This window comes from Nannobrachium achirus, assembly GCF_963921795.1.
Source record: "Nannobrachium achirus genome assembly, chromosome: 17".
In the NCBI taxonomy this organism is placed as follows: domain Eukaryota; kingdom Metazoa; phylum Chordata; class Actinopteri; order Myctophiformes; family Myctophidae; genus Nannobrachium; species Nannobrachium achirus.
In genome coordinates, this window is record NC_137824.1 from 44675533 (window position 1) to 44688352 (window position 12820).

General features: G+C 41.8%; 1 protein-coding gene across 1 annotated transcript in view; it reads left to right on the forward strand.

Moving 5' to 3' along the window:
- gfra4b (GDNF family receptor alpha 4b) overlaps positions 1 to 12820 on the forward strand; it is a gene marked incomplete at both ends in the record, with an annotated part of 72545 nt that overhangs the window by 49244 nt on the left and 10481 nt on the right. The window contains 3 exons of the mRNA XM_080746106.1: positions 1528 to 1803; positions 4658 to 4738; positions 10833 to 11184. Of these exons, the coding sequence (XP_080602232.1) occupies positions 1528 to 1803; positions 4658 to 4738; positions 10833 to 11184 (709 nt within the window). The remainder of the gene's footprint in view (positions 1 to 1527; positions 1804 to 4657; positions 4739 to 10832; positions 11185 to 12820) is intronic.

Genomic DNA, 12820 nt, shown 5'->3' on the forward strand with positions numbered 1-12820 from the left:
AAATTTAATTTACTTGTGTACAGCAATACAAGGCATGAAGAAAAAAACTAGAAGCATCAACAAAACTGAGCAACGGAAAACAGAAGTAAAAACAAATAACTTTATTTTACAGTCAGTGCTTCATAAGTGTCTCAAGGTATCTCGTCATAAGACAAATAATTAAACCAAACAACAGTGCCGTGCCAATCAAAAAAGTGTCCATTTGGACAGTGGCAGAAAAAACTCTGGCACAAAAAAAAACCCTACCCTAGGAATGAATGTCTTTGAGGTCAGACATAGACATCAAAGTTGTCAGTTTATTACAAAACCCTACCTTTTCAGGGGAAAAAAATTACCTTGTTTGTATAATAATGCTATACTATTGATAAAATCCCAGTGTTTTGCCAATCGTTAGTGATCAACTTGTCGTTGGAACATCATGAATAGGCTACAAATTATACATTTTGTTTGTGGAAGCCAAACATACATTTTATGTTTGGCTTTCAGGCTTCCGCAAATAAATTGTGCACAGGGAAGATTTGACAAATAACTTAAATAATTCAATACATTTACTCTAGAAAAAGACAATAAAGAATATGAATAACGGAAATAGCCAAGCTTGTAGATCTAGTATAAACATGGAAATGATAGACAATTATGAAGATGAAAAAAAAAAATGGTGATGTATCCTGACCTCTCCTCCCTGCTCTCTTTCTCTGACCCAGTGATTTGACAGCACATTGTGATGTAGTTTTATTCTTTTGAATAGAATTTCATCCATAGTTTATTTTGGAGTAATTTCAAGTCCGCCATGCATCTCTCTACGTCCTGTCCTGAAATGCGTCCCGTAAATAAATGCTATTGTTTGGGAGCTTGTCAATCAAGCTAGCCACGCCTCTCCTAAGAGCATACCCTACTTTATCATCAATTTGAAAATAAATGGGATTTAACGAACCACGTAATTTATGATGGTGATTGAAAGAAGACTTTAAACTAGCCACTGGAAGCATAAAGTATTTATGACAATGTTTATTAAGGTAATAAAATCAAGTGTAAAGTTCAGCAAACACATCCACCTTAATAGAGAGTTATTGCTTCTGACACCAGCAGTGGGGAAACTGTGAAAACAGCTAGCCTGGAATCAGACGAATCCGCCGGTGCCAAATAATTGCCCATGGTGGATTTGGGTCTGGCTCCGCTCAATTGTGAATCCATTTCTTCACCCCGAAGAGTTGGGTGACCAATGCAGGGCCCAGTATTGGTCTTATACCAATTGTGTCCCGAGCACTTTTTTAACCCGCCCCTTGGAAAAGAAACGTCCATATTGAAGTACCAGAATCATATCCACACAGTGATATAGTCTGGCTATGCGAGGCTAGAAACTAGCGGCCATTCACATGAACTGCCACTTCCTATATGGCCTCAACCTACAAGACGGATGCTAGCCCCTTGCTCACAAACGTGTTGCAGCGCGGCGCGTTGTGAGCTTGTAGATCGGCTATTTACTTAATTAACACTTCTCTCTCTGTCCCCCACACACACACACAGCTCTGTTGGAGGTGATCCTGGCCGGCAGGGACTGCCTGGTGGCCGGGGACTCGTGCTCCAGTGACGAGGCGTGCAGCCCGCGCCTGCGGACCCTGCGCCAGTGCGTGGCGGGCAACGGCAGCATGAGGCTGGGGCCCGGCGCCCGCAGCCAGTGCGCCAACGCCGTGTCGGCCCTGCTCTCCAGCCCGCTGCACGGCTGCCAGTGCAAGCGGGGCATGAAGAAGGAGAAGAACTGCCTCAGCATCTACTGGAGCCTGCACCAGTCCGTCATCCACGGTCCGTTTTAGTTGGGGGGTATAATACGGTGGTGGCACCTTTACTTAAGTAAAGGTGCGCTGTAGAACTATTCTGTTACAAGTAAAAGTCCGGGAATTCAAAATGTAAAAATGTAAAAGTACAAAAGTATTGGTATCAAAATGTACTTAAATACTCATTATGCAGAATGCCCCATTTCACAATCTTTCAAAGGTAAAAGATCTTTTGAAAATAACAGATTTTATAAGGCACAATGAAGCAACAGTGTGAGTTAAGCAGAAATGTCAGCATGGGTCAAAAACCCCCGTCTGAAAAGAGTGAAGATGTGTGTTAAAATCTGCGATTTGTGAAACAGCGTGAAAGGATCCCCCTCCACACACACTAGTGCTGTGTGTCATAAAAGATTAGCACAATAATAATAATAACCTAGAACTAGAAATGTGCAAGTCTGGGAAATTGCAAGTGTGGTTGCACTGACGCGAGTCGCGAGGAATCCGCTGGGAAATGAATTCCATCTTACCATTTATATTATATATTGTGAGGTCAAGTGAAGCATGACCAACCTGCCTGATTGAATGTTATATTGTCCAAGATATCTGGCCTTACAACCCAGATAACTAAAACAGTTAAAAGGTTGACAAAAAAATAGGTTTATGTGGAAGGAAGGCACTGGAGCAAACACAGACTATTTAAGCCTTTGTATTATTACAGGGTAGGGCATTAACGAAAAAGTAGACAAGTCGACTCAGTCGACTTCATTAAACAAGTCGACTCCCACCAGAGAAAGTCGAAAGTCAAAATAATACTTTCTATTGTGAAAATAGCAGATCGCGATGCGAGGCGTTGTGAGCATGTAGCTCGGCTATTTTCACAATTTCTGCCTCTATAATTGACAATTTGGACAATGTTTAATTTGCCATTTTAGAGGTATTAAAAAGTCCTTAAATTGGCACTTTAGAAATGTGAAGATACCCTCTATACACTTAAACTTTATGTTGGTTTGTTTACAGTTGAGTGAGAAAACAATGTTTCACATTAAGTTAATCATCTGGGGACCCCCCAAAATAATTTGGGGTTGTGTATGATGTGATGACGTCATCAAACGATAAAGTCGACTTCAACTCAACTTTTTACTGAGTCGAGTCGACTTGCAAAAATCACAAGTCGTTAATGCCCTATTACAGGGTGCAGGCAAGAGTGACAACGTTTCGATGCCAATACATCTTCGTCAGACACCCTTCATGCATTTACTTTAGCTGGCATAATAGTTCTATGACCTAGAACAACAATGTGTCGCCCATAGCGACCACACTAACTATGATGTTTTGGTAAAATACAGCCAATCAGTTGAAGACATTTCAGATTGAGGCTTCGTCACCTTTGCTTTTATGAAATATCTGAGAGATGTAGGATGTTCTGGAAGATTGAACATGCATTCTATTCCTAGTTTGACCAAATACTATTTTTTTTAACTTTGTTTTTTATTAAAGATTGCACTTTCAAACAACAAATTACAGGGGTTTACATTATATACTTTCTTATTTTACATTTCTCCTTTTTTGAATTTATACAATAACCATTTTTCCCATCAATAATCTTTAATCTTAAAACAACAAATAACCACAACAATATGCTATCTACAAGCTGACAACACAACGCGTGGTCGGTGCATGTCATGCCTTCATAGAAGACATGCTGACTTCAAAGGGGGGCTGTTCGTAGTAGGGCATTAACGACTTGTGATTTTTGCAAGTCGACTTGACTCAGTAAAAAGTTGAGTTGAAGTCGACTTTATCGTTTGATGACGTAATCACATCATACACGACCCCCAATTATTTTGGGGGGTCCCCAGATGATTAACTTAATGTGAAACATTGTTTTCTCACTCAACTGTAAACAAACCAACATGAAGTTTAAGTGTATAGACTAGAGGGTATTCCCACATTTCTAAAGTGCCAATTTAAGGACTTTTTAAATACCTCTAAAATGGCAAATTAAACATTGTCCAAATTGTCAATTATAGAGGCAGAAATTGTGAAAATAGCCTCGCATCGCGAGGCGTTGTGAGCATGTAGATCTGCTATTTTCACAATAGAAAGTATTATTTTCGACTTTCGACTTCCAACTTTCTCTGGTGGGAGTCGACTTGTGTAATGAAGTCGACTGAGTCGACTTGTCGACTTTTTCGCTAATGCCCTAGTTCGTAGCTACAGTGAAGTCAGTACTGCACTATGGGGCTGAGACATGGACCCTCACAGCACAACAGGAAAGGGCTGAGTCTGAGACTGAGGGAGAAGGATGAGGCAGGCACCCAGAACTAGAGGCAAGCAAACTGACACTATGGGAGCCAACATAGGGAAAAGCCAGGAAAGGCAAGAAGCGCACCAACGACACAGATGCACTGCGGCACGACAACTTAGCTAACAACACTGTAGAGACCCTGATGTTAGATAGGGGAGTGTGGAGGGCAGCGAACCAGGAGTCCCGAGTCGGTGTTGGCTAGACCAGTGGTTCTCAACCTGTGGGTTTTTGACCTTTGTTCAAACATTGGCCAAATTGTCAAATATTAGAGGCAGAAATTTTGAAAACAGCAGATCTACATGCTCACGCATATAGATCTGCTATACACAATGGAACAGATCCAGTAAAACTTATGTAATGCCAACTTCTACAATTCCAAGTGCTTGTCAGGGTGGGGGGGGGGGGGGTCCGCAGTTGAAATATGATTATTTTGGGGGTCGCAGCCTGAAAAGGTTGAGAACCACTGGGCTAGACGACACTCTCACATCACATGGACTTCTATGGAATCAACTGAAATCAGTTGTGGCGACTGAGAGTTTTAATCGGTGCATACTGTTGTGTTTTACTGTTTCAGGGCTGAACCTGGTGGAGAGCTATCCGTATGAAGCAGTGGACAGAGATTATGACTATGTCCGCCTGGCCTCCATCACCGCTGGCAAGTACACTCACACTTCTAGTACACTTAGATTCGAATGATTATATGGGGTGTGTAATTCAGAGAAAATACGTAGTTTTTTTGGTCAAACGACTCCTTTAATAATAGGCTTAGAATTATTGAATGCTTTAGCTATTGAAAAAATAGCAGATATACAAGCTCACAGCGTGGCACCGAGTGCCGCTCTGCGAGCTTGTAGATCTGCTATTTTTTGAAAAACCGTGATATATATATATATATATATTTTTGGCAAGTCTTTGAATATATATTTTTGAAAGTGAACATTTGTAACTCAAATATTTGCTTCTGGGGGGTCCCTACTCCCTGATACAATATTTTGAGATGGGGGGGTCCCTGGAACAACATATTTTGAGATGGGGGTCCGTGGCCAAATACATGTAGTTTTGGGGGTCCTTGGCATGAAACATTTTGAGAACCACTGACAAAACAGTTATATAAAAAAAAACCTTAGAAGGATTTAGAAGACAGAATCGGGTCAAAATATTCAAAGATTTGCACAATTTTTTTTGCACAAGATTTTTCAAAAATAGCAGATATGCAAGCTCGCAGCGCGGCACTCGGTGCCGCGCTGTGAGCTTGTATATCTGCTGTTTTTTTTAATATTTAAAGCATAAAATATTGCGTAATAATGTGTTCAGGCCTACAGGTTAAAGTATATTACATTAGCTCCATTGATCAAAGTTGGAAGTTCTTGGAGCACAATCGATTGATGATCGTTACCGTGAACACACTCTGAAAATGCACACAGTCCACCCATCTGACTCAGATGAGCGGGCCATGAAAGCTTTTGAATATTTCAAGTGAGCCCTGATTCCAAAAAGGTTGAGAACCACTGTTCAGATGCCTTCATCACACTTTGCTGTTTTTCCACTCTATGCTCCCATTTTGGAATGGTGTTGGAAAAGTACTCACATTTTATACTTAAGTAAAAATATCAATACTACAATGTAGAAATACTCTGTAAGGGTGCCCTCAGACCAAAATATGGTCGGCAGTGGATAAACTCTTCTGGTGCGCGGCTGGCAAAAAACGCAGAGAGCATATTCCGTCCCAAAGCCAGTGACGCCCCTGTCACTCACTTCCCGCACCGCCCTCCCTCCCTGTAGCCTGTTACACTAGCGTAGCGATCCTCATCATATTTTACGTGTCAACTCTATAATGGACAGGCGAAGGGTACTCGCCCTTGCTTTATTGGAAGGGGAGATGCAACAAGCTAAAAAGAGAAGAGTTTGGGTGCATGAGACTCTTGATCAAAACAAAACATCTCCCAGTCCCTTCCTGATTCTCGGAATGTTACGCCTTCGACTCACCCCATTGGACAGAGGGGGAAAACCAGAATCTGCGTGGAGAATTTCTTTGCTCCAGCATAAACGCAAGGTCTGCGCGGAGCGCAGATATCCTCCACTGACATGAAACCGCCGCCTTCTCATTGAAATGCATTGGCGGAACGCGGATTCCACTCTCATAGGTATTTTGGTCTGAGGGCAGCCTTACAAGTGAAAGTTAGGAATTCAAAATGTAATTGAGTAAAGGTACAAAAGTATTGGTATGAAAATGTACTTAAAGTACAAAACGTACTACAAATACTTGTAGATCTGCTATTTTCAAAGGGCTGAAATGTATATAGGGCTGAAGTTATTAATGTAAGTTTTGTAATAATAATCCAAATCTACAAAGTAATTAGTAACTAAACCGTGATTGGAGTAAAAGTATAATATTTGGATCCGAGATGTGGTGGAATAGACGTAAAATTATTGGAAATTGGAAGGACACAAGTAAAGTACACATTCCTCAAAATGTTACTTAAGTACAGTACCCAAGTAAATGTACTTTACACCACTGATTTTAGGACATCTCATCAATCAAGCAAGCATTCATGACTCCAGATGAAAAATGTCAGTCCTAATACCTTTTTTCACTGATGAAAACTAAATGAAAACAAAATAAAAAACTAAGCTTTATGATGACTAAAACTAAGACTAAATATATCGACAGTTTAGTTGACAAATAAAACCTAGTCTAAATGTTAGGGAGGGACTAGTGGAGAAGAGAACTAGTAGGAATAAAAGACAAAGTCATTTTATGTTTGCTCGCACTCGGAAATATCAGGTTTACAAGCTCACAACATGTCGCAGCGCGACACGACTGAAATATAGTAAAAGAAAACTAAATGGATTTTTATTAAAAATAGTGTGACTAAAACTAAATCAAAATTTGCTATCAAATCAACACCGATACAGAAGTTGTTTTTTTTTTTTCTCCGGAAATTGGCACCAGAGTACTCCCAAATTAGATAGCAGAACAGAAAGTGTTTATCCAGACCATCGTATTCTGTCTTAGAGCTTTCCAGAGCAGAGATATGTGATTAGTGAGCTAGCTAGGTAATACTCACAGGGATAGCTGCAGTTCCCCAGCCAAATAATGACAAGCAGTGGCTTCAGTTCAGCAAAAGCTAGGGTATGGCAAAGATGGGAGTCCTCATGGAAAAGAGACATTTTGTATAACACGGTTCTATTGTGAAAATAGCAGATCTACATGCCCATTGTGGGCATGTAAATCGGCTATTTTTACAATGTCTTTTACAATGTCTTTTTTTTTTTTTTTTTTTTACACAGGTTTCTACGGTTTCTTGGGCTGGATATGGCAGCCTGGAACAGTTGTTCAAGTGCAGCTAAACTTAGCATGTTAGTAAACGTGCCACAATTAACAATAATGGGAAAAAAACATACAAATGTGAAACTTGGAGGTACAAGGTTTCTGCCCGACAGTGACGATATGTTGGCTATTGCAGTTGTAAGCTCACATGTTTGTAACATTCGTTTAGTAAAACCTTCTCTGCTGGGCGGTCCATGGCACAAAACCTTTTCAGATAGGGGGTCCACAGCCACATACATATAAATTTGGGGGTCCTTGACTTTATATTATGCTAATGGTCCATGTTGTGTGTTCCATGGCATCACTCTGAAGAACCATGTTGGGTTCCAGTTGGCAGATATTTGTCTGTGTGTACCCAGCCAATCAGCGACAAGCCTGCCATTGGAAGCTTCTACGGTTGTCCACTTCACAATGAAATGATAAGCACACAGCTTTTGAATTGACATGCCAGCAAAAGCCTTGATTAGAATAACTGGGACTGGCAAAACATTAGTGTAATTTTTCATCTTTTGTTTCATTATATTATATTATCAAAAAAAAGGGAAAAAAAGAAAGAAAGAGGAAAAACTCTCCCTAAGGTACTCTACCCTCTGTTTAATGAGTGAAAGCTTCATATTGGATTTCCTCAAATAAATCCAAATTTTGCCAAATGAAACTTTTAAAGGACAACTCCAGACTAAGGCCGGATTTACACTGGCAGCCAAATCCAGCCTGAATAAGATCTGTGATCTCTCTCTCTCTCATTCACAAAAGAATAAAATAAATATTATATATAATATATATATATAATACTCAATCAATCAATCAATCTGAATCTGAAAAGTCTAAAGTGGAATTTCCCCTTGACCAGGAGTAGATATTAGGCTTTTTGCTTGTCAGGCAGATGCTCTGAGCCACTACTTGCTACATAATTATACTAGTAGACGCCTCAGGGCGACAAGCGACCTCGAGGTCGCGCCATGTCTTGGCCGTCTGGCCAGTGATGTATATCGGACCAGTTATATATGGACATCCCTGTACTGTATATGGAGATATACTGTGAGACCCCAAACATGCTTACTCAGTTATTCGTTATGTGAAAATTCTATGACGTCTATCATATCTGACATCATACATACAATCCCTTTTATGCCCATACATGGAGATCCTGGTCTGAACCAGCCACACAGATATGGGCTGTATTCCATATATGGGCATCAGAGCAGTGTAAGCAGAGTGGCGACACGCTTTGATCTCGCCACAGACCGGAAGTGGCTTCGCATGGAGCCTGTTCTCATTCTTAGCAAGCCTCTGCTGCTCTTCAGCCCCGTCCGCCCCCATTATAATGTCTTAATACGTCTAAATAACGTCTTTTTCACCCTTTTAGTAATGTTGTCTACCTTGGAGAGGCCAAGCTGTGACGGTTCTGACAGTAAACTGCGACCTACAGTCGCAACAAAATGTCAAAATTATTGTGCAATCAACATGCTAGTCTGTCAGATGTGACCTTGTGGCAGTTTAATTCACAGCAGTGGCAGAGACTAAATCAAACAGAGACTTATGATGACAGTATGCAAAACAAAATGAAAATAAAACACATAATTGAATGCAACAGTGAGACTATTGACAGTAAGATAATGCAATTGCAATCTGCTTAAAGACACATTTATAGTTTTAACAAGCTGTTATTAATGTAATATTTCCTCCCAAAACTTATCTCTCTCTCTCTCTCTCTCTCTCTCTCTCTCTCTCTCTCTCTCTCTCCCTTCTTCTCATGATCATAAAGATGGATTTGCTGTCAACTAGAGGCATGCTGTAATCTCCTCACGTAAAACAACTCCTTTGCTTCAGTCTCCGGTGCCAGAATGATTACACTCCTCATGCCCTGAAAAACTGAATGTCACTTCTCAAACACTTTTCCCCCTACAAAGGTTATCTAAGTCAGTGGTTTTCAAAAGTTTTTTGTCTCAGGTCGACCCTCTAAAGAACTTTTTCATCCACGGCACCCCTGAATGACATTGTTACTTGATAATACCTTACATTTGTGTCATATTACGGTACAAAAATACGTAAATCTTTGCCTCTAAGATACAGTATGTCGCGAGGAAAACTTGAGAGAACATCTCTTTCCATTAGGGCATATTTCAAATCGTCATATCTCCGAGTTTCAAATAAAGCCCTGCTTCATCGTACAAGGCTGTTGCACAAAAGTAGTGAAAACAGCCAATCTACAAGCACACAACGCCTCGAAGTGCGAGGCGTTATGTGCTTGTGGATTGGCTGTGTTCACTAGTTTAAATCATTTTTAAAATGAAAAAATGCAAAACGAACGGTTTGGACATACAAGGTTTTCACCCGACAACATTTAACCACTTGAACCCGAGCATCCCAATTTGGGGGGAATATTAACCAAAAATAACCGATCTACAAGCTCACAACGTGTGACACGTTGTGAGCTTGTAGACATGCTATTTTGGCGAGGAGATCGCACAAAGCAAAGGGCAATTCAGGTCCATTTGACTAAGTATAGACGGTTTACAGTAAGTATTCTGCCGCAACTTAAGTGAAATCTATTGCCCTACCTTTAAACTAGGGGAATCATTTTGGAGGTGCATGGCACCGGTGGTTCTGGTTGCCTGATTTTCTTCCGCTCCCGACTGGATCGGAAACCGGGGTGGAGGTTGTGGTTTGCCAGCCAAGGAGTGTGTGTGCAAAGTTTGGCATGGATAGGGGCAACGGTGCCGGAGATAAAAGTAGTGCCAACAGTGTGACGTAATGTGACGGACAGACGGAATGATGGACTGACTGACGTAGGGACTGCAGGTGGAGGTTTTCATAGTAACTTGAAAAAAGTGGATTCCAGGGACTCTGTGGGCCCCTTTAGGGGGGTCTAAATTGACCCGTACAAGTCTGTAACTCTGATCATTTTGTACACTGTCAGCGTTAAGGGGAGACCTTGAAATTAGAAAGTTTGAGAAACACTGCTTTACACCAGTGGTTCTCAACCTGTGGGTCGGGACCCCCGGGCGGTCCCCAAATTATTTTGGGGGGTCTCCAGATGATTAACTTAATGTGCAACATTGTTTTCTCACTCAACAGTAAACAAACCACCATAACGTTTATGTGTATAAAGGGTATCTGCACATTTCTAAAGTGACAATCTTAGGACTTTTTAATACCTCTAAAATGAAATTAAACATCGTCCAAACTGTCAAATATTAGAGGCTGGAATTGTGAAAATAGCCGATCTGCTATTTTCACAATTGAACCGTGTTATACACAATGTAATGCCTCAACTCTTAGTGCTCGTCAGGGTGGGGGGTCCCCAGTTCAAATATGATTATTTTGGGGGTCGCGGCCTGAAAAGGTTGAGAACCACTGCTTCACACCACTGAAGAATACTACTCTCATACAATCTCTCTCGCTGCACATCCAACAGACTCCGAGGTGGCTGGCGCGACCGTGAACCGCTGCCTGGACGCGGCCAAGGCGTGCAACGTGGACGACGCGTGCCAGAGGCTCCGCACCGAGTACGTGTCGGCGTGCATCAAGCCCGCCACCAGGCCGGGCAGCCCGTGCAACCGCGCCAAGTGCAACAAGGCGCTGCGGCGCTTCTTCGACCGCGTGCCCGCCGACTACACCCACGAGCTGCTCTTCTGCCCCTGCACGGACACGGCGTGTGCCGAGCGGCGGAGGCAGACCGTGGTGCCCGGGTGCTCCTACGAGGGCACCGAGCCCAAGCCCAGCTGCCTGGCGCAGATGCGCACCTGCAAGGACGACTACGTGTGCAGGTTGGTATATTATGCGAAATAAGTGTACATGCATAATTGATCTATTTTACATCTCAGTATTATGTTTAAGTCGGTGGTTCTCAAACCCTTTCATGTTGAGGACCCCCCACCCCCCACCTGGCACAGATCTTGTGCCAGGGATGTCCACAAGCAAAGAGGTGAGTTGAAAATATATATACATAGGCACATGCACATATACCGTATGTGTACACACACACACACACACACACACACACACACACACACACACACACACACACACACACACACACACACACAGATATATATATATATATATATATATATATATATATATATACTGTATGTACACACACACACACACAGTATACTGAAAGATTTGCACACATTTTTCCATATTTTTCTAAAATAGCAGATCTATAAGCTCATATATGGCGTGGCACAAAGTGACCCGACGTGAGCTTGTATCATATCGTCGTTGTCGGGCGGAAACCTCGTATCTCCAAGTTTCAAATGTGTACGTTTTTTTTCGCAAAGTAAAGCCCTGCTTCATCATACAAGGCCGTCGCACAAAAGAAGTGAAGACAGCAGATCGGCTGTTTTCACTAGTTTAAATACAAAACAAACAGTTTTGGACATACAAGGTTTCCACCCGACACCGACGATATCATCCCCATGGCGCCATTGATTAGGCGCTACTATGGAGACACAAAGAGTCTCCTCAAGTTAGGAATGCGACAAAGACAAAAACAAATATCCATGGGGTGAGTAGTCGATAGAAAAGCAAAAAAGTAATTTGGGAGGTGAACTATCCCTTTTAAGGGTTGTTTTAACCTGTGCATGCGCCTGCTCCCGCTCCAACAGACTCTCCGCTCCAAATACCTCTAAAATGACAAATTAAACATTGTCCAAATTGACAAATATTAGAGGCAGAAATTTTGAAAAAAAAATAAAAAAAATAGCCGATCTACATGCTCACAACGCCTCGCAACACAATAGAACCGTGTTACACAAAATGTAATGCCTCAACTCTTAGTGCTCGCCAGGGTGGGGGGGTCCCCAGTTTAAATATGCTTATTTTGGGGGTAGCGGCCTGAAGAGGTCGAGGACCACTGTCCTATAGAACAGCCCAGGGAGAGCCAGTGTTGGAATAACACATTAACTATTTAGCGCAGATAAAGAGCTAGATGGATCAGAGTTATCTCTGCCTGGTGGTCATTACTCCTCGCCGGCCCATTACACTCCCAGGGCTTTGATAATGATCCTGATCCTGGCTGCATATGGAGGCTTGAAACATAATGTGCTCTCAATCACCATCGCTTTATAGTCCGTCGACTCCACTCTCTGCGTTGTACCGGACGTAATTTTGACAAAATAGGCCAGTGGTTTTCAACAAGTGGTCCGGGGACCACCGGTGGTCCTTGAGGGGGTTCCTTCCAGGTGGTCCCCAGCTAAGTGACGGAGAGCTGGTAACCAAATGGACCCTTATAGATCTTTATATGTTGAGAGTGTAAAATCCATGCATTGTGAGCTTGTAAATCTGCTATTTTAAGAAGAGTTTTATACATTTGAAAACTTGAAATGGGACATTCTGCACAATGAGTACTTTCTACTTATGGTACTTTAAGTTAAGTACATTTTTAATGGAAGCCAATGA